This window comes from Silurus aristotelis (assembly GCF_946808225.1).
Source record: "Silurus aristotelis genome assembly, chromosome: 8".
Lineage (NCBI taxonomy): Eukaryota > Metazoa > Chordata > Actinopteri > Siluriformes > Siluridae > Silurus > Silurus aristotelis.
Window position 1 is genome coordinate 19,973,219 of NC_139581.1, and position 23,289 is coordinate 19,996,507.

General features: G+C 38.2%; 1 protein-coding gene across 4 annotated transcripts in view; it reads right to left on the reverse strand.

Annotated features, from left to right (window-relative positions):
• Nucleotides 1–23,289, reverse strand: part of cadm1b (cell adhesion molecule 1b) — a 190,027-nt gene that overhangs the window by 49,438 nt on the left and 117,300 nt on the right. For 2 of the 4 annotated variants that reach the window (XM_083549454.1, XM_083549452.1), the window contains exons 2-6: nucleotides 21,872–21,892; nucleotides 13,375–13,521; nucleotides 4,561–4,713; nucleotides 3,369–3,506; nucleotides 225–383 (exon numbers count right to left, since the gene is read on the reverse strand). In XM_083549454.1, the coding sequence (XP_083405580.1) occupies nucleotides 225–383; nucleotides 3,369–3,506; nucleotides 4,561–4,713; nucleotides 13,375–13,521; nucleotides 21,872–21,892 (618 nt within the window). The remainder of the gene's footprint in view (nucleotides 1–224; nucleotides 384–3,368; nucleotides 3,507–4,560; nucleotides 4,714–13,374; nucleotides 13,522–21,871; nucleotides 21,893–23,289) is intronic. The other 2 variants (XM_083549455.1, XM_083549453.1) reach the window with 1 other exon arrangement.

Sequence of the window (23,289 nt, forward strand, 5' to 3'; positions counted from 1 at the left end):
ATAAACATAAAAAAAGCACGAGCCACCATTTGAGCTACTGTTTATACAATGCCGTAGAATGACTTTATTCTGTATCTATGATCATTCTGCCTTTGTTGTAACATAATAGCGTTAAGAACTCATTATCTCCTTATGAGTTTAGCATTCAGCACATCATAGAAAAGTGATTTTGCATGAATACAATAACAGAGCCTGCTGTGTGGAATGCTTGAGCAATGACTCACATTGCACTTCCAGGTATTTCTGGGTTTGGAAGTCCTTCACAGCTGGATGGTCAGCGATGCAAATGACGGGCACTCCATCGTCCTCCTTGGAGACGGTGAGCCTGAGCCGGCTAGTAACGGTGAACATCCTGTCATACGTCTCCTCCACTGTTTCCTCACCTGGGAGCGAAACACGAGAGTGACAAGGCAGTTATAATGAGCGCTCTCTCTCTTTCTCTCTCTCTCTCTCTCTCTCTCTCTCTCTCTCTCTCTCTCTCTCTCTCTCTCTTTATCTCTCTATCTATCTCTCTGTCCCTTTTCCCTCTGTCTCTTTGAATGGCTCCTAATAACTCCCAGTCCCAGATGAAGGCCTTTGAGAAATGATCCATCACCTCCAAACAAATCTTAGATTCATTTAAAGTGGCAGACACATTTCCTTGCTGTCGTGCTCGGTATACTGACTGTGACATCCGAGCCACCGCTACATCATGCTCACGCGTACAATTTCTTTCACTCGCCAACCAAATACGTACTTTATTCACGAGTTGTGAGTTGTTGTTCGCTGAAATTCGCATCGAACAAATTAAATTTAGATTCATCTATATGCAAAGAAACGCTGTCATTAAGCCAAACAGAGGAGAGCCTCCAGGACAGTTGGAGCACATCAAGTCACACGCTGCCTTCTTTTCCAAGACAATCTGGAAGCTCCAAGGGCACCGAACTAATTGCAGTGCTGATGATGATAGTTTACTTGGAACTAATGAAGTGAGGAAATAATTATAACTCAGCACTGACCTACAACACACTGTTCTTGGAGACACGCAATGTATAACAAACTGATTTGAGAGAAAAAAATAATTATGTAAGGACATGTATATGTACTTTGTATGGAGTTTATTGTGCCTTTGGAAGTAGTCCATTCTGATTGGTCAGAAGCAGCTCTTGCAGGAGCATCACACAAGCATTGAGTGCTGTTATACTGAATACTGGCATGGCTGTGATCAGCTGAATATCCAGTATAATAGCATGATTATGAGTGTGATCCTGCTTTTCTACAAAAATTCTATTAATAGGAAATGAATGTGAAGTTATATTAGTAACTGACATTTCAAACACGTTTTATTTTTTTGCAACAGAAACAGTTTCCAAAAATGACGTCTGATTAGTTTGGATAGATTGTTGCATATTGCACTGCCAACACACATCTGACTTACAGTCTGTAGTAAGTATTGAATAGCGATAAAAGTACTGATAAAACAGTGAAATGCATTAGTGCTGTTATACTAATAACCAGTACTCCTGGAACTCTGCTTGTCGAATCAAATGATTCATATTAATGCACTCAGTCGGATAAATTAAAATCGCTATAGTAATAACTTGCCCAGGGGCATTTATAGCAGATACGCAGCCTGAACACGTTTAAAAGAACGTGCGCCATTCTTTATATGGTGACGATTTTTTTTCATTTTCCATTTAATATTCACAACTCGAAGGATTACAAAAAAATTTTGACCACCAACAAGGGCTAAGAAGATTTATTTTATTACTTCAAACTATATATACTATATAGACAAACATATTTGGACACCTGACTTCTCTAGCTATATAGGTGGTTCATCCCCAAACTGTTACCACAAAGTAGATTGCACGTAGCTGTACAGGATGTCTTTGGATAAGATAACATTAAATTTTAAACCTGACATTAAAACCTGTTCCGGAATGGGAATGTCCTTGTCCATAAAGCGAGCTCCATATAAATATTGTTTACATGGGTTGAAGTGGAAGATCGCTAATGGCCTATTATAGAGCCCTGACCTTAACCCGGTTGAAAAACTGGAAATGCTATTGCACATCTGGAAAGCAAACCACAGGCCTTCTCACCCTTTGTCACAACCACACACAAAAATCTAGTGGAATATCTTCCAAAAGTTCTGAAAAACACATAGGAATCGTATAATGTGGCCACCAATCAGGCATAACATTATGACCACCTGCCTATTATTGTGTTGGTCCCCCTTTTGCTCTTAAACCAGTTCTGACCCATCAAGCATTAACAGCATTACCTTCTTTAGCATTTTGAGCTACAGTTGCTCGTCTGTTAGATCGGAACACACGGACCAGCCTTCGATCCCAACGTGCATCAATGTCCCTTGGCCACCCATGACCCTGTCGCCGGTTCAGCACTTTTCCTGACTTGGAGCACTTTTGATATATACTGACAACTGCAAACCAGGAACAGCCCACAAGAGCTGCAGTTTTGGAGATGCTTTGGCCCGGTCGTCTAGCAGTCACAATTTGGTCCTTGTCAAACTCACTCAAATCCTTACACTTGCCCATTTTTCCTAACTTCGTGCTTCTAAAACGTCAACTTTACGAACAAAATGATCAATAGCTGCCTAATAACATCTCACCCGCTAACATGATGAAGAGATAATCAGTGTTATTCACTTCATCCCTCATAATGTTATAATGCCACAATGTCATGCCTGGTCGGTGTACATTGTATATTACAAAGATCAGCAGTATATACTAAGTATAAAGCGCTAGTTATTAAACCTGATTTAATTCCCAGTTTTGGCGCTTGCGTCGCTCATCCTGTATGACTCATTGCTTAAATTCGGGGCTTAGACTGATTCATTTATTTGCTCCTCCAAAGCTTGCAGTAGCATGAAAGCATTCGCTTGTCACCAGGTAGTCTCCGAGTTACTCGCCACCCCCCCTCCACACACACTCAGACACACACACACACACACACACACGCGTCTTAATGGAGAAAGGCATTCATGAGCAGATTACGCAGCCTGCAGACTCTCTTTATCACACAACCTCAACCGGTGTCAGCTAATAGGCGGGTAAAGCTGGCTGAGTGGGAGAGGAACAGCTGGAGTTTGTTCAAAGCCACTTATTTAAGCTGAGCCAAAAACTCCCACTGAAAAAAAAAACACATACGCGAGCACACACACACAAGCACACAGACGCACGTCTCAGACTATTCTCTTCTGCACTTCGAAGCAAGCGTGGCCACCTCGTCGAAATCTTGTTAAGAATAAATTCCAATCGTCGCGGGATTACCAGGAACAGGAACTTTCGCATGAAGATGGATTACATATCTTGGAATCAGCGCTTCGTGAAAAAACAACGCTATTGATGGTGTGCGAATCTGACCTTGTAGGATCTGATCTCCTTTCATCCAGAAGATGCTGGAGGCGGGCTTACTGCCCATGGCCGTGCAGGTTATCTCGGTCTCATTGCCTTCGCTCACCACATTCTCACGTGACTCGATGATTAGGTTGCCTGGTGGAACTGGGGAGGGGGGGCATAAACAGAAGCAGGATTAGATGCGGGCTTTGAGTCCGCCTGAGGCTTGATCTCTGTCTGGATCTAAAGTCTGCTGCACAACATTCTCTTTCTCTGAGATCTGAAAAGCAAAAATAAAATAAAACAAGAAAAACACTACATTATCGGAAGCACAAAGGAAATATACAAACCTCGGAAGATGTCCTGTTAAAATTAAGTGCTCAGATGTGATGAGAGCTCTGTCATGACGACTTCTAGATAGCAGATCCGGGTTCTAAAGCTTTTTACACCAGTGGATCTGTGACAGCAATAATTACCTTTGGACTCTGATGTATCTGTTTACCAGCTTTTTGGTTGCTCTGTTTTTACACACGGAACGCCAGCGTGTTAGACGTCAAGCTGCTCTTTGCTATGGAGCCGTATTTGGGCTTTTCTACTGTGCCTTCTCATGCGTCTGCCACTACTATAGTTGGCCTTCATGTTTCGCATGCTGTGCGCTAGTGACATGTGCAGTAATTTTCCACTAAAGCACCCAGTACAAGATCCCACTTGATAAGGCTTTTATTTCCACAGAGCTTTTTTATTTATTTCATTTTGGGATTTGGTGCCGTGGCTTAGCATTCATGCTGTGAATGTGTACAGCATAATTTTAGAAAAAGAAAGCAAGTGAATTTGGAGCATCCATGCACATACATTCATCTCCCCAGGAAGTCCAAATATGGCCCATAATAAAACTCTATAATTCAGTATTATTCGTGTAAAAAGCTCATTAAATAAAAAGGAAAAGCAAGTAAGAAAGAAAAAGCTTGAATCATTCGAAGAGGCTTTTCAGAATCGAAGGCAAATTCAGTCAATACGGCTGCCAAAAGCAGACCTCCGATATCAATAGCGCAACATCTGTTCCTCTTTTCATCACCCTTGTTATTGGAAATGGCATGAAGGTAATTGGTTGATATTGTGTTATGGCGGGATTCAATTAGACGGGTTCAATTGACTGAAAGGATCAATAAGGGAAATCAATAATCATGATTTTAACATTCACAAAGGCGCTTGAACGTACCCAGGACAGTGATGTCAGCATAGGCTTCCTGCGGGGGGTCTGTGTAGAGCTGGCACACGTATCTTCCCTCATCCATGAGTGTCACGTTGGACAAGGACACACGCAGCTCATTGTCCGAGAAGTTAACCAGCTGAAAACGGCTGTCCTTAAGAGCTGGAATAAATGTGAAAAAAACAAAAAACAAAGCGCATCTGAGCACAAAATAAAACCAGAGTGTTTTAGTGATATATTCAGGAAATCTGTGGCTGAAGGTTTCATCATATCACCCATTGATAAGTCAATGTGTACTGTTTCCATTTTTGGCTCTGACATGGGAGGGGCTCACAGGTCACAGGAGAGAGAGAGAGAGAGAGAGAGAGAGAGAGAGAGAGAGAGAGAGAGAGAGAGAGAGAGAGAGAGAGAGAGAGAGAGAGAGAATAAGAGGAAGGACATAATTGCCACAACATAAAATAATGAGACATAACCTCATCAGAGTTGGCAGACCATTCTCTTTTCCCATGAGATCTTTGAGCACCCTAGAAGCTTCCTAGTTATCTAAACCGACGAATCTGTGATGTATTAATACCCTCATCACACAATTTCTTGCTATAGTAAGTCTTGTTATAAATGTGTCCATTTTGTGGCTACAGTGACGACAGTGAATACAGTCATCATGGCGATGACCAACTGTCATTAACATAGCACTCTATCCCCTAGAATACAGTCATGTGGCCTATACACACTCATTTGATGGTGATTTAGCTAACTGTGGGAGTTTTGCTCTTGAGCTTGCTTTTTATGTTTGCAATCGAAAAGCTCCCTGAAATTTCTTGCCATGTGGTAGTTACCACACTGTAAGTAATTAATAGGTCTCATAAGTGTTAGAAATGAATAACAAATAAGCAAAGCAATGCAACTAGTAGGGCATTAGCAACTTCTAAACCAGTCCTACTAGTTTGTAAAAATAAATAAATAAATAAATAAATAAATAAATAAATAAATAAATAAATAAATAACAGACAAGTAACAAGTGAATGAATTTCACATCTACAGGAAGAAAAGGAATAAAGCTTACATCACAAAAGCATTTCAAAGGGACTTGCAACGGAATTTCCATAGACCATTTGTTTTAACCAGAGCTGGTGACATAAGTGACAGCGTCCGTTGGCAACGAGATGCTGATGTGTCCAGTGACATAACAAACCTGAGAAAATTTAATCTGGAGGAATCTGGGGCAATTTGTTGCAGCGACCAACAATGGAAGTCAAAGTCTTGTTTTTATAAGTGGAATACTTGTCATTGATAAAATGTACTATAGCATACAGCTTTAGGAGTGCCCATTGGTGGAATTTTATAGTACAACAATAACGACTTGCAGCAACCAAATATAATTATTGCAAATTAGATAATCAAAGAATACAGTCATTTTACACAGAACCGTCAAGTGCTCTTGGATTTCAAGCAACAGCCGTCCTAAAGTGGATGAACTCGCTTACAATAAAGATAGAAAATTTGAAAGAATATAAGGAAGAATTTGAGAAAGAAGAGCATGCAAAGAGAGAGAGAGAGAGAGAGAGAGAGAGAGAGAGAGAGAGAGAGAGAGAGAGAGAGAGAGAGAGAGAGAGAGAGAGAGTTTCTGCTTCTTTAACTCATCATAAGTGCTGCTATAAGGAGGCATGTTCCTTTTCAGGGGATGTTGCCAGTTACCTCGCCTCCCTGATCATCTTAAACAAAATAATCAAAACATTGAAGCTTGACTCCATGTGCGTTTTATACATCCTGGTTGTGACGTCACCCCGCTGGTGACAGCCTGCCTCCTGATTTTTGACTGATTACACACATTATTCAGAGCATGGACAATGCAGCCACGTTCCCAAAGCGTTCTGACGCAGCGTCTCGTTCCCTCAGGGAACATACGTAACCTGGAGACGTTCATTAGCTAACTTTTTATTTCAATCTGATTTGTCAAATCCTGCATTTTATAAACAGTTGTGAGGAGTTTTGTTTATTTCAGGGCAATAGTACTTGTATAATGTTAAATAATTATTGAAAAAAGCCTTGTTTGTGAGCCCTGTTGTATGTCCCCTCTTAACCTTTCTAAGCATACTCAGAATTACTCTTCAGACTACCAACACTCTGCTACTGCTTAGTAACTCCTTCATTGCCTGTTGAATTTCTACATCTTGTATCACACAGTATTAGACAATTAGACCATATAACCTATGTACATGAGTGAATAACACATATAAATAAAATAAAAAAAATACATCAAATCTAATCATTTTAAATTCTGTCTGTAAAAACAGGTTTAGGAAGTGATAAAAATGAGGATTCTTCTGTCATGTAGTATGTTACACCAAACTCTCTGCAAACCAGTGTATTAGCAGTAACCAAACAGCTCTAAATACAAAGTTGTTCAACTAGAACTCTGACATGAGACAGTTGTGAATGTGAATAAACATTATTCTGTTTCCTTTATATTAGTGTAAAATGAAATATGGAAACTCTTAGTAACAGGTTGTGCAATCGTGATGTCTTGGTAGACTGTGAATTTTAAATAAAGTGCAATAACTGAAATTGTGCTTTCAGAGGTTTTTTTTGTATGTCAGTTTACATGTCAGCCACATGTGTAAATATAAAAAAAAAAAGGAACTGTAAAAATACACAGAATAGCACTTTTCTGTACTTGTCCATTCCAAATTGTCCTTTAGTGCTAATATTTCTACAAACAAAAATGTTTATAGGAACATGCACACAGAAACTCGACTAAACCAAACGTTCCAAGATGATTCTGTTAACCTAAAATTGTTAACTGGGTTTTGGTTAAAGCTGTGAATCGTTCCGAAGGCCATTTTTTTTCCATGACATACTGAGTGAGCAGCTCAATAAACATTAAAGAGAATAATACATTACAGCAATGATGAGACTGAAGACTGAGAGCCACATCTACACTCTTAATGTCAAGCGCTCGTAAGATGCGACTGTCAGTGACCCCTCTCCTACTTCTCTTTGACACTTGTTTCCATTTAAAACACTTCTAGTGCGTATATCCACTTCAGAATTATACGCACAATGCCTTTTATACTTTGTAAGTGTTGTAGGCACAAAGGCACGATGCGCCCTTGTGCCTTGTTCGCAGTGCTATTTTGTTTTTCACGCAGCGCGCTGAATAGTTGGTGTGTTTGTCCCTTCCAGCTTCTTTCTCTCTAACTCTGAATTCCACACACATTATCCCCCTCTCTGTTCAGTTATAGGTGCATGGATGAGCAGGCGGATGATTGGACCTGCAAAGACGACGTACGAATTAAAAGAGAAACGCAGACATGCTTCATGGCTCCTTCTTCTTTTCAACCTGGCAATACACATAACGCCACTGATTAGGCTGTATGTTTTAACTTCAGGTGTGTTATTATTATCTTATCTCGTACCTGTTCTCAGCCAGTCACTGTCCACTCAATCATCTAATCATGTGTCAGCAAGGCAATACATAAAAAATCAAGCAGATATAATCCAAAAGCTTCAGTTAATTCTCACATCAAACATCAGAATAAAAATAAATATGTTGTCACTGATTTTACTATTGAACGATTGTTTGTGCCAAATGGGCTGTTTCCAGCAATTCATACACAGCTGATCTCCAAGAATTTTTTTTTACACACAACAGCTTCTACAGCTTGCTTTAACCAGATTGGTGCAAAAAACATTGAATGAGTGTCATTTCAATGGATGGAAATGCCTTGATAGGTGAGGATCACAGAAAAATCGCCAGATTGGTTTAAACAGGAAAACATTTGTAACTGAAATAATTACTTTTTACAACTGTGGTGAGCTGAAAAACACAATATGCATGATTTTTGATAAGCCTTAGTTATTTTGACAGCACTGGAACTTGATGAGGTCTTCCTTAAGTGTTTCATGTGTTGCACATTCTGAAATGCGTTTCTGAACAGCACAGTTATTATTATTTAAGTAATTAGGAGTAATTATTTGGGTTCCTACAGATTCCCTGTTTGCTCCAATCAATCTAGTCATTTTCCTCTGATTTTTCACAATAACAAGATGCCTCAGCCTACAGACCTTGTTGCCACCTGATTGGCTGATTGGATAAGTGTATGAATGCATAGATGTAGAGGTATTTCTAATAAAGGGGAAGCTGAGTACAGTATATAAAACTTACATTAACTGTTCAAAATCTGCCATATGGAACAACATACTCTAAACAGGGCAATAAAACTATTAGTTATGTTTGAAAAAAGAGAACACCACACCAATCTGTATCCAGGAGCATAATGATATTGAGCTGCACCTTTGAAAACAATCCTGGGACTTTACAAACCATCAGAAGTTACAGGAATGGAGCAATGCACTCAGTATTATTAGACTATTAGACGAGAATTTAATCTTATAGTCCAAGAAAACTGAATCTGGAAGTAATAGGGGGGCTTTAATGACCCCAATCGCAATTCCAAAATAACTTGAGAAAACCTTGCATGGCCTAGCAATTCTCCTGACATCCCACTGAATGCCACTGAACATTCAAGAAAGATTTTAAAATTAAGAGCTTTTGGTGGAACTACTACAACCTTGGGGAATTTAAGACAATTTGCCAACAGGAATAGTCCACAATTTAAACACAACACTGCAAAAACCTAATTACATCTTACCTCAGTTGTCTGAAAGCTTTAATTACCAACAACTGCTTTGCAAATGACAAATGATACTTTGTGGTGGCTGAATACTTTGTCTAAATCAATTTCAATTATTGGTTTGTTTGAAAGTCAAAATAATGTGAGGCAAAAGATAGAAGTGTATATATACACACACACACACACACACACACACACACACACACACACACACAAACACACACACCCTACAGTTAGGTTGGTGGTAGCATCATGGTCTGGGGCTGAATGAGTGCTGCTAGTACTGCTAGCAGCACTCATGCAGCCCCAGACCATGATGCATATATAGCAGTACTAGCAGCACTCATGCAGCCCCAGACCATGATGCTCCCACCACCCTAACTGTAAGCACTCTTGGTACTCCTCACCAGGCTTTGCCACACATGCTGGACACTATCTGAGCCAAGTTAAATATACAAGGCAGTTTTCAAACATAATAATGACCCCAAACACACCACCAAGATGAGGCTGAGGAAGCTGAATAGGAAGTTTATGGAGTGTCCAAGTATGTCTCCAGACCTTAACCCTAAAGAGCACCTATGGGGCATCCTCAAGCGGAAGGTATAGAAGCACCATGTGTCTAACATCCAGCAGCTCTGTGATGTCATTATGGAGGAGTGGAAGAGGATCCCAGCAACAACCTGTGCAGCTCTGGTGAATTCCATGTCCAGGAGAATTAGGGCAGTGCTGGATATCAATGGTGCTCATACAAAATATTGATACGTTAGACACAGTTTTGACATGTTCACTTAAGGTGTACTCACTTTTTTAGCCAGTTATTTTGACAAAATGGCTGTATGTTGAGTTAATTTTAGAGAACAGTAAATCTATACTGGTATAGAAGTTGCACACTGACTACTCTAAAATATATTAGATAGATAGATAGATAGATAGATATAGATAGATAGATAGATAGATAGATAGATAGATAGATAGATAGATAGATAGATAGATAGATAGATAGATAGATAGATAGATAGATAGATAGATAGATAGATAGATAGATAGATAGATAGATAGATAGATAGATAGATAGATTTAAAAAAAAAAAGTATAATAGTATAATTGCAACAAAATCACCCAGCAAGGAAATGATCTGTCACGATAAAAGAAACATTAATTAGACTAAGATGGAAACATTATCAAACAAAAAGAGTGGCCTGACCTATTTAACAATCTTTTTTTTTTTTTTGCTTTTATGAATGACGGAGGTTGCAGGTAGCAGAACTGTAATCAAGGATATCATAAAAAAAATCTACAGCTAACTTTCATCTCTAATAACACAGAACCACAAATACTCTGTATCTTCTCTGTTGACAGAGAAACGGAATTGAATAATAACAATATCAAATATAAATAAAAACTATTTTTTTTTCCTTTTACATAGATATTTGTAATATATTATATATATTGGTCTGGGGTTCAAGCCCCGGTATCGCCAAGCTGCCACTCTTGGGCCCTTGAGCAAGGCCCTTAACCCTCTATGCTCCGGGGGTCCCTTACGAGGAAAATATCAAGGTCCGTGACGTCGGAGTGACGTGGGGCCGCCTTCCCGTGGGCTCACTACCTGCAGGAGGGACCGTAAGGGACGGTGCTGTGAGGATTGGGCAGCAGTCGAAGGCGGGGGCCTGCTTAGACTGCTGCCCCCGCGACCCGAATTACGGATAAGCGGGAGAAAATGAATGAATGAATATATATATTGTTATGTAACAAAACATGCAACATTTATATTAACATGACCCAATTATTTCCCACTATACAACGGAAATCGTGATCATATTCATGTGCTGCCTAGAGACTTCAGAAGTCACTGTTAATGTAACAGTTCCTATTTCATCAAATGTTCATCAAACTGTTGCTACATCATTAATTGCATATAATTGTATAGAATTAAATGGCCCAAATCTGTTCCAGCCTGAAAAATCCCCCCTGATAAATGAATATATCAATGAATCATCTAAATCATTTAAATAATTTGAAGTAACTGAATCACTTGAAGGTCCCCTGGTGGTCTAATGGTTAAGATGCAGCGCTCCCACCACTGCGACCCGGGTTCGATTCCCGGTCAGGGAACCATCCCCAGCCACTCTTAGTGCCGGTCCCAAGCCCGGATAAATTGGGGAGGGTTGCGTTAGGAAGGGCATCCAGCGTAAAACATGTGCCAAATCAAACGTGCGGAGGATCCGCTGTGGCGACCCCTAACGGGAGAAGCCGAAAAGAAAGTTTTAGAAGTAACTGAATCACTTGAATCCATGAATATTCTTGTCAAATGTCCACCAAACCTGCTGACTATTCATCAGTGCCTGACCTGACTAATGCTGTTGTGGATAAATGATCAGAAATCCCCACAGCCAAATCTAGTAAAAAGCCTTATCTAAAGGGCATAGAGGTTATTATAACTAGAAAAACTAAATCTGGAATGGCATGTTCAACAAGCACCTACAGCTTTGATAGCCATGTGTCCACAAACATCTGGAAATATAGAAGGCATATTTATTATACTTCTCAACTTGTAATGTAGCACATGAAGATTATACATTTAACCACAAAGGAAAAGTAATGTCATTTGGAGAATTTATAAGCTATGAGCTGTTTTTTCCTAGCATTGCACATACAGTGAGTATTCTTCAAGACAAAGTTTAACTGAGCCCCATCACACTAATTCAAAATAATATGAATTACATTAGAGTTTGTCTGCACCCATATAGAGCATTTCTTTAAGCAATCGCAATTTAATGCTCCTCAAAACCCAGCAAAACAGAAGGAATTACAATTGCAGGAGGGTCCCTCTTATGGACTAAAGTAGACACTGATTACCGGTCAGACCGTCACTTAGCAGCTCATCAAGGCCCTTATTAAGCACAGAAGCCATGATTATATGCTTTGCATGCTGTACATCAATGAAGAGCTAGACAATCTCAAGGCTGGAATATAAATGGACCGTTCGGAGAACTCTAATCAGGCCAAAACAATTACACACTGTCAGTCAGTTGTTAGAAGGACCTTGTCAACAACGCCATGCTTTGCTGCACTTGCCAATAATAAGAAATGTTCAAACCAGGGTCGGCTTAAATAGAACGCAAAGGCAAAAATGGAAAGGCTGTGAGGAGAACAAGCTAAACCAAACTGCTCGGCAGACCAAAAATAGTAGTTTAATAAAATAAATATATAATTATATAGCTACTTTTAGAATAGTGATAGGAAGAATGGATAATTTTGCTGACTTACGTAATGTAGCTCTCTGAATCTTATTTACCAAAAAGAAACATATTTAATCTAGTCATTTCTTTCATTTGAGTAGAATTGAGGTTAAAATTATGTTTTCAAAAGCCAAAATCTTACAATATATTTTCTTCCCTAAAACCAAATTTCGAATTTGAATTTTTTTGAATAATCGATAATGCTGCGAACACAAACGATGAGAAATGGAACAGAAAATCCACCAATGAACAGACCTTTCTGGTCCATGCAGATAACAGAAATGATTAGTTCAGATTTAAAAAAAAAAAAGATTCATTTATTCTGTGCTTGGTTCAATAATTTTGTGTTTGTTTGTAACGTGAAAACCACCATTAGCTCTGAACAGGAAACGGAAATAATTAGTTTACCTGCTAAGGCTCATCTTCAGTCTGAGGCTTTCTTTCATTTCTTTTTTCTGTAAACAAGCATCTCGCTCTATCAACATGATTTTTCTCATCAACCTTAATGCATTAACTCTGTTTTATGGAAAATACAAATCATTACAGAAATTTACACATTTATAAATAAAATTTGAGACCAGAAATATGTCTTGTAACTGAATAAAGCACACAAATAAAACCTGACAAATGCTTGTTAGGAAAGAAGGTTAAGAATATGAATGGGGTTTTGTTGTCACATGACAAATATACAAAGGACTCAGACTGGAGGAGAGGCTCGAGAGGTGAACAAATCATTTCTTTTCTTGTTCAGAGCTACTGCAGTTTTTAGGTTACAAGCAAACACAAAATGATTGAATCCAACAGAAAATAAATAAAACGCTCTCAAAGATGACTCGTTAATCCTGGGTCGTATAGAAGATAGCTCAAAATTACCACATTCTTCATGAACAACCCATCGTTAATCCAGACATCGGTGCCTGATGTGAGTAAAAATAGGAAGCAATTCTTACGTCTGACATCACGGAAGTAAATGGTCTGTCTGTTAGGGTTGAGGAGTTGGATGACCGAGTCGTCGTTGTTCTTCACTCGGCAGCTGATAATGGCCGTTTCACCCTCGACCACTGACACGTTTGCCGTCACCAGGTTCTGACCCTGTGCTGTACAGTGGAACAAAAAAGTACACAAGACATTAAAACAACATTCAGCCTTTTAATGCCCTGCATTTTTTTACTTCCAGTCCCTGGTAGTACTTGGAATCAGAATTAGAGCAAATATTAAACATGATGTCTTTCTATCGTCATGACTATTATATACTTTTACAAAATATCTATCATTTTATTTCCCCCCAAAAATGTCCCTTCTATATTTTCTGTTCTTGGATCTGTGTAAATAGTTCTTGTTATAGTTTTGTACACAATTTTTAATTTGTACACTTACTGTACAATTATTTTTTGGTCATCAGTTGTTGATGTTTTTTTTTTTTTTACATACAACATAATGTGCATAGTGACAACTGATCTAGTGGTATAATAACTAATTGTAGTCAACTACAATAATCTGGCAGTGTTGCCATGACAGTCATCTTTAAGCCACCAATAGGAGGACAGCATAAGCAATCAATACTCTAATAGTGAACTTTCTTTCTTCTTCTTTCTCTTCTACTTCTTCCTTTTATTATTATTATTATTTATGCAACATTTTCTCTAGGTTAACTCAAAGTGGACATTAGAAACATGCACTAATGTACAAGCTTTAAAAATTGTAATAATTATTATAATTATACAGAAATAGACGAAACTGAAATCCTACAGATGCCTTTATGCAGAGCATGTTTTGTCACTTTATACAACTGAATAGTTGAGAGTTATGGGTCTTTCTCAAGGGCCCAGCAGTGGCAGCTTAGTGGTGTTGGGGATTTATAATCACTCCCTTTTATTCAGAAATCAAAAATCTTAACCACTGAGCTACCACTTCCCCATAGGGATGGTAAAGTTATTGGACCAATATTTGTTGAAAGATGTTGCAATAAGCAAAAACTGATAGATTTACATAGAAGGAAATGCATAGGTACTGTATTTAAAAGATTGGTGTTTTGGACGTATTGATTTGTTATATGGCCGTGTGTTTTACTAGTGAATGTGAAGCAGTACTGCATATCACAGCCAGAAGAAGAAAAAACTGGTAATTGGCGCTCAAGGCAGAGCTTTATCAGACCTCTTCATCTAAACACATGGTGATGGAGGCTGGCAATCAACACTAAGCTCTAGATGGCATAATATATGCTTACCATGTAAGCCTACACACACACACACACACACACACACACACACACACACACACACACACACACACAAGCATAAACATAACCACCCACCTTCTCCCACACACCAAGTCTAACCTTTTACAACTGTTGCTGATTAGAATCAGCAACAGACTCAATCATTTTAGCTCAATTTATTACATTTTTTTTGAGAACACACATCACCTGGTTTTTAGATTTTGATCCCCACACATCCAAAAAAAAAAAACAACAACAGAGAATGCTTTTAAATACCTTAAACTCCCACACAATAAGAAAGGCAACCTTAAACGATAGCTGGAAAGTAAACAAGCGATGCAAATTCTCATGATCGAGCAATCAGCCACCTCAAAACCCCTTTAATATTTAAGAAAGATTACGAAAAGAATCCCAATTTTCCTACTTCAACAGGCATGGAAAAAAGAAATAAATGTGAAAACAGCTTAACTAACATGATTCACAAATCACCTGGCCTAGTCACAGTACAACACTCCACCACTGGAAATAAAGCAAGTAAACAACACTATTATGTGCTGCTCGTGTAGGAATATAGGATATAATATTGCTTTTCTTCATGAATGGGTATTAGCGAGCACAGCGAGGGAGAACAGGGTGCCATAGACATGCTAGATATGCTGCGTTGCTGCAAACTGTGACCGTGCCTGAGGTTAAACATCCACGACTCGTGGTTTCACACTGAGGGGGTAGAAAAAGAAAACATAAATAAATAAATGAAACCTCCAGGCTTGGCTTAATGAAACCTCCAGGCTTGGAGGGCTGTCAATGGCTCAGGAAAAGGTTTTAACCCACTTTCTTCTGGGGGGGAAAAAAATATTCTCGAAGAACAAATCCAATAAAACGCTTTAATTCTCCTCTTTTCTGTTTTCCCATAAAAAACACTGAATTATTGAATCCACCAAAAGCGTTTGTTCTATGTTGTTTGAGCTATGATAGTTAGATAAATAAAGACAGATGTGTTTTAGGCTTTGGATAATCCTCAACGATTCTGGGTTTAAGAGCCATTTCTAAGCGCGATTTGCAGAGAACAATTCGCCCCCATGTTCAGAAGTGTTGTGGTACTTGAGACTGACCAAAAGGCTTGTCATCAAATTGAGTGATATGTTACTCTGGTTTGTCTTGGTCTTAGAAAACAAAGACTCAAAATATGAATTAACATCAAACATTAATCCAATGAAAAGTTGTGTTCTAATACAGTGCAAAAATTAAACAACTTTCTCTGCATGTAGAATTGTACAGCACCTACAAATTTCAAGTGACTATGTACTACCTAATTGCCTATCAAACTGTTTATACAGCTTGAGGCTTTTCATGCTGTTAGCCACATGACATACTGGGCAGCAAAAAATGGGCCAGTGTGGATGATTACATGCAAGTGACAAGAGCATCACCAAGATTAACTGTGCAAAGGAAAAGCGTGGCAAACTACTTCTGTATCCTGACATGAAAACTCTAGGAAAAGTAACTCGAAATATCCATTCATCATAAGTCAACATGAATTACCTCAACAGCACCTAACATGGACACACACTTAGAGTAACTTTCTTTCAGCTTTTCCCATTAGGGGTCGCCACAGCGGATCCTCCGCACGTTTGATTTGGCACATGTTTTACGCTGGATGCCCTTCCTAACGCAACCCTCCCCATTTATCCGGGCTTGGGACCGGCACTAAGAGTGGCTGGGGTTGGTTCCCTGACCGGGGATCGAACCCGGGCCGCAGCAGTGAGAGCGCCGCATCCTAACCACTAGACCACCAGGGGACCGGGACACACACTTAGAGTAGAGTAGATATTTAGGTCAATTCAAGAAAAAATTCATGTTTGGTCAAAATTATTCTGCAAACATTGTAGGAAAAGCTCTGAGCATCTGGATTAATCTTGATATAGACTTTGCCATGTCTGGTGATGGTCTCAACAGACTGATCCACAAGACCAGTGATGTTGTTGGGGAGAAGCTAGACTCTCTAATAATAGTGTTGAAAAGAGGATGTTGTCATAGGTACATTCCATCTTAAACGACGGAGTTTACTACATGACGGAGTCTACTACATAAAACACTGGACAGTCTGAGGAGTATGTTCAGCGATAGACTCCTACAACGAGGATGTACCACAAAGCGCCACAGAAGATCATTTTTGCCTGTGGCCATCAAACTATATAACTCCTCCCTCTGAGTGTTAAACAGGTGGTCCACGATATCAATATAGACGATATAGAAAAAGTTATAGATTTTCATGCCACACCTATATAATGGCAATATCTTGGGTAATTATGTGCAACAATTTCAGTGTAATAATAATAATAATAATAATAATAATAATAATAATAATAATAATAATAATAATAATTGTTACATGTGCAATAACTTGAATAACACTCATTGTAATCTAAATTTTATGTCACCTAAACATGTATATTTTACTTGTACTTTAATCCTCACTTTAATCTTCTGTGAGCTACTGCAAACCAACAATTTCCCTAGATTCTTCTGATTCCTGGTCTTGCCCTGCAGTCAAGACTATGGTCTTGGTCTAGACTCTGTCTTTGCAGTGGTGGTCTTGAACTCAACACTATTATTTAGTAACAACTATGTTTAATTGAAACACTACAGTCAAACTAATACTTTATGTTGTTATAAGAGTGTTGAATATTAATTTAGGCCCTTAGAGGTAACACAGAATTAAGCAGGAATAACTACATTAGGCATTGCACCAAAAACTGACATTCATAATGACAAATCATTACATGATTTATTTCTAATGCATGTTTTTTCCAGACAAATAAAAGCTCAAGTTTGTGGGCCAGTCCAATGTTTTAGAAGCCCAGAAACCTAAAAAATCTTTAAACTGGTAACTAACACCACAGGTTCCCAAGTGGCACAACAGTAAAGTGTTTGATCTAAGCATTTGCCACTGCAAATAACCACCAAAAATGGCCATGCTTTTAGGAAGGGGTGTGTGTGTCTCTCTCTCTCTCTCTCTCTCTCTCTCTCTCTCTCTCTCTCTCTCTCTCTCTCTCTTTCTCTCTCATATATATATATATATATATATATATATATATATATATATATATATATATATATATATATATATATATATATATATAATATCGTTCTCTCTCATCTGTGAGTTCATGCATACACAAGTGGCTAGATAGTGCTTACCTGTTAGATCTGACCCTAACACTCAAATGCGCTTTTTAAACATTCCATTCCAGAGTTAGCTTTGAAAGCTTCCCCCTTGCTTTCAATAACCTCCACTCTTCTGAGATGGTATTCAACCAGATGTTTGAGCATAACTGTTGAGAATTGTACGGTATTGATGCTAGTTGAGGACTGAATTCCATGTGTTCCGTGTGGTTGAGGTCAGAACTCTGTTCATGCCACTTGTGCTCTCTTCGTTCACTTCAACCTTTCACTTTAAAACATGTTTTCATGGAGCTCGTGTTGCACATTACCACACTGAAACAGGATTAAGGCTCTTAGTTCCAGTGAAGGGAAATCCTATACAAGTCTCTGCTCTAAACTTTGTGGCTACCAACAAGTTGGGTGGGATATATGTAGTATATAACTGAAGCTGGTTAATAAGTTTTAATTAACAAGTTAACTTGATCTTCAAGAAACAAAGAGCTCCTTTGTGAACTTCTATTGCCTTGTTTGCTCACAGCAACATTTCCTTCTTACTTCAAATAGGCTCAACCATCCAGCAACAAGTCATTGCAGTGTGCCTAGTAGGCCATGCTGAAAAAGAATGCAGTGTCCTGGATTTATCCTTGGATAGATGATCGAGCAGGAGAATTAGGTAAGGGTCAGAGGAGTGTTGTAATAGTGTGTGTGCTTGAAGGAAGGAAAAGGGAGGAGGAGGAGCAGCACACAAACCCCTTCATCAAAGCTCAAAGGAGCGCATGCTGTTCTGTTCCCATCTCGCTACAAACCACAGCTCAAAAGCCCTTCTAACATTCAACCTGAGAACAAATACCACACTTGATCTAAACCATCAGGATCAATGGAGATGCTAATTGTGTGGTTAGCACTGTGGGCATAACATTATATATTAAATACAGTGTGTCTGCTTGTGAATGCAAAAGTATAATTGAAATGTGTGGCGTGGATACAAATTAGCAATGTGGTCATTACTTAATGCTTTATAAAAGGTTTGATTAATATGTGCCTGCTTAGTTGGGCACTCTCCAAGTAAAAGGAATACATTCATTATATGACAGAAATGTAAAAAATGGCCAAAACATGTTTTTTTTTAATGAATGTTCAACAATGTAGGAATTAATTAATCTTTTTTTAAATATATGTCTAAGACTTGGTTCTTTTCTTCGCTTTAATTACATTTTTATATGTAGATTTAGGTCTTTTTCACACTCGACAGTGCACTGCATGCAAAAAAGGCACATATGGCATAATTTAACTTCTTTATCTGCAGAATTTCTTTAACGTGAAATTCAACCTTTGATTATGAGCCCCTCCCCCCAACAAGTTCATAATGGGTACTGGGTGCAGTGTTGAGCCAAGTGTCAAAGCACCTACTGGAAGCTTTCCAACAGTACAGATGTAGATTTAAATCTCGAATGAGCGAGCCAGAAGCGACAGTGGCAATGGAAGAAGGAAGAAACCTTGAGAAGAACTCATAAAGCATTTCGTGTTTTGAATGTCATTTACATTTACATTTACATTTGCGGCATTTAGCAGAATGTCCACCATGAGAATGGTGTAAATAGGATTTCTGGGAGAGTCTGATTACAGAAACAGTTCTAACACTGACCTGGCCTGACATTAAAACCAATGACAGGTGAAATAAATATTATGGATTATCTTGTTACAATGGCACCTGTCAAGGGGAATTAGGCACCAAGTGAATAGTCAGATCTGGAAGTTGATGTACATTAGAGAAAAAAGAATTCCCAAGTGTAAGGATCTGAGGGATTTTGACCGAAGCCTAATTCTAGAGAATTCTAGAGAAATCTAGAGCAGCAAGATAATGCGCCCTTCCACACTTTAAGAATTGTATGTTTGTTTCACACAATTAAAACTTTAGGGAATGTTTCAAGAATATCAAATTAGAGTTAAAAGTACTTACTTGGCCTTTACATTCCCCTGATCTTAATTTAATCAAGCATCTGTAGGATGTGTTAGTCTAATCCATGGAGGCCAGATCCCACATCACACATTCAAAGGACTTGTGGAATCTAATGCGGAAGATCTTTTTTGGTCGCAAAAGCAAGACTTACACAACATTAGGCATATTGTTTTTAATGTTATGGCTGATTAGTATAAGCAAAATTATGTGGACAATCAACCAGCCCAAACCGTGTGCACATCCTATTCCAGATTTTATCCCCATTTGCTGTTATAATAACTTTCTCTCTTCTGGGCCTTTGTCATTGAATAGTAGTAGTCATTGACTACTTTGTCAACTTCTGATATCTGAATATCACTGACTAAGCAAGTTTTAACAAAGTGGCTAAATACATTATTCTTTATGCATGAGCAAGCATTGAGCTGCCTACTTAAAGAATATTAGTTTACCATTATATCTTCTGACTAAGATTCAGACTGGCCAGTTTGTGTCTGGGAGCATGTGTAGTGGCTCTTACTGACTTAGCAAGTTATGACCAAGTGTCTATATCAATTATTCTTTATGCATGAGCAAGCATTAAGCAGTCTACTTAAAGAATATTAGTTTACCATTATACCATCTGACTGAGATTCGGACTGGCCAATTTGCCTCCATGAGCAGGTATCATTACCAAGCGACTCCGTTTCCATAATGAATGATTAATTTAAAAGATGGAATGTTTAAAATAATCTATTCAAATTAAAGAAAAAATACAACCAATAAGGTGATCAGCTTGAATAAGTTATATATTCAAGTTAAATCTTTATTATAAATTGGAGTCAGATTAGAGGTAATAAAATTGGATTCATGCAAAATTGATATCCATTTTACTCATATTTTACAGCAGCGTGAGAAAGACTAACACGCAGCATACCTTTACCCACGCCAGTGGATTCCATTGTTGGGCCATTGGGTGGGCCACCCTACATCATGCTGGAAAATGTTTAGCAATCATACAAATGTAATACAGTAGTACCATGTGCAAAAGCCTCCTATAAAAGTGTATGATTTCAGCTCCATATAGTTTATAAAATATCAGATTACATCTGCCAAAAACCTTTTGTACACAAATACCCATCACATTAAACTTTCAGATTTATTTACCCTGAAACCCACAACATGGCTGCTTGCCAGTATAAAGGTTATAAAGTGGAGAATGTTGCAGTTCTAGATGGAATATTGTCTGAATATTTTTCTCCTATGAAAGAGTACAAAGAAGGGAAGTTTGTCCTTCATGTTTTAAACCAAAGATAAAAAAAAAATGAAGAAGTATTAAGATGCCAATCCATTCAGCTCTGGAATGTATTTTCTAAAGAATGGGCCCTGATCTTTCTAGTGACAGCCGGCCAAAATTGATCAGGATTGGAAATGATTTTCATTCTTTTCTATTTGTTGCCGCACTGCATAAAATGGATTGAAATGCTACCGAAATTGACCTATTCATGTGTGCCCTGTGAATACACTTGTACTCATGCTGATTTTTTCTTTTAACTGAACTGGGTAGTGAGGCACAGAAAACTCTCTGGGCATGTGTGGGAGGATGCTGTAATCTTTCGCATCACTGCCACGGTTTATTGTGAAGGAAATGCTCAACATAGATTATTACGCATCGGATGATGCGAGTGTTAAAGTGAATATTTCCATTTATTTCTGGTAGAAATACATTTTCCCCGCAGGGTTGTTAGGTCGACTCATACAACAAAATTTCTTCGTTTACCTTTTTCTTGTACTAGGTTATTTTATTACCAAGAAAGATGGTACAGATGGTACTGGACGTACCGAGATATTTCACCCAACATCTTTTATTAAAACGTGAACTGATCTTTAAACCCTTTAACCTGTGACACTTATAAACTCCTGAAAGGGAAGGTTAGGAACACAATTTGCTTTGAAATAACACAAATGTCAGAAAATAGCATGCATGGTACTTGTATGGTACTTAATGTGTTAGTTATAGGACATGCAACCAAACAAGCCAACAATGCACTACAAAAATGCACTACAAACATTGAATATATACACTATATACAATGGTAACAATGGCAGAGAAGTAAATAAATTATACCTGTTATTATCTGGGTAGCTCCTGAGGAAGCACGGGGACAAAAGATATGACATGCAGGTTAAAACGTAGAAAAATACTTTTTATTGCCGCTGTACAATACAATGCCAAAAATGGCGATCTTGACATGAGCAGCTCAGTACTAATAGACATCATAAAAAACTTGTATTTCACTGCATTTCTTAGATAAAATAATATTATTTCAACAATATTATTGCAACCCTTTTGTTAGTTGAAGATTATGCATTCAATTTAATGTCAATTTACATACTGTACAAAACAAAATAACACCATGACATGTCAGTGCCATTATCAGGGCCATACTATATCTACCATTTTCCATCAGCCCAAGGACATTACATGACCTGGTCATATACTGTTTTCTTTTTTTGTTGTTGTCAAGAATATGTTCATGCTTGTTTCTTTGGTGGTGTCAGGTTTTCTAGCCTGCACTTGCATCCCCCTCCATTTCCACTCCCTGACATGATGTTAAAATGAAAAACATTGATTTCACCGTGAACACATTCCAGAGAAAATTATTTGCAAGATAGCTGATTGGAACCAGTATTGCTTTGTTGTTTTAACACACTGCTAAAAATAAATAAATAAATATTACTGAGTACCTGCCGCATGCTGTTATACAAATGTTATTTTGAGTCTCAGTTTTTAGTATAAACAAAAATCCAAAAAAAAAAAAATTATCTGACAGTTATCAAGGTTTTAATCAATTCCTCTGTAATATTCTCTAAGAATGTTAAGAATGAATGAGCGTTTCATGAATTTAGCAATATAAGGAGTCATTTTGGTATTAAAATCATTTGGATAAAATACTTTTAAATATACAATGTCATTGAATTTTCACACTCTAATAAGTATTAGGATTTTCAAAAGCGAATTGGTCATTAAAACACTAATTGGGCAAAATGTTTTTGACGCCTGACCATAGGTTTCGTATGTGCTTTTTGAACATCCCATTCCACATTTAGTCCCCATTAACTGTTATACTGCACTAACTTCCACTTCTCTGGGAAGATGTTAGACTAGTTTTTGGAGAGTGCTTGTGAAGATTTGTGCTCTTCAGCCACAAAAGCATTAGTAAAGTCAGCTACTGATGTAGGGTGAGGAGGCCTGGAGTGCAGTCAGCATTTCAATTCATCCCAAATGTGTTCAGAAGGGTTTAAATTAGAGCTCTATAACAGGCCACTCAACATCTTTTACTGCAGCCCATGTAAACCGATCTTAATGGAGCTTGTGAACAGGGACATTGTCATGCTGACGCAGGTTTGAGACTCCTAGTTCAAGTGAAAGAGAAATGTAATTTTACCCCCATCCTATACATTTGTGTGACTTCAACTTTGTTGTACAGTTTCGGATAGAACCACATACTGAGGGAAACCTCAGGTGTCTTAATACTTTTGTCC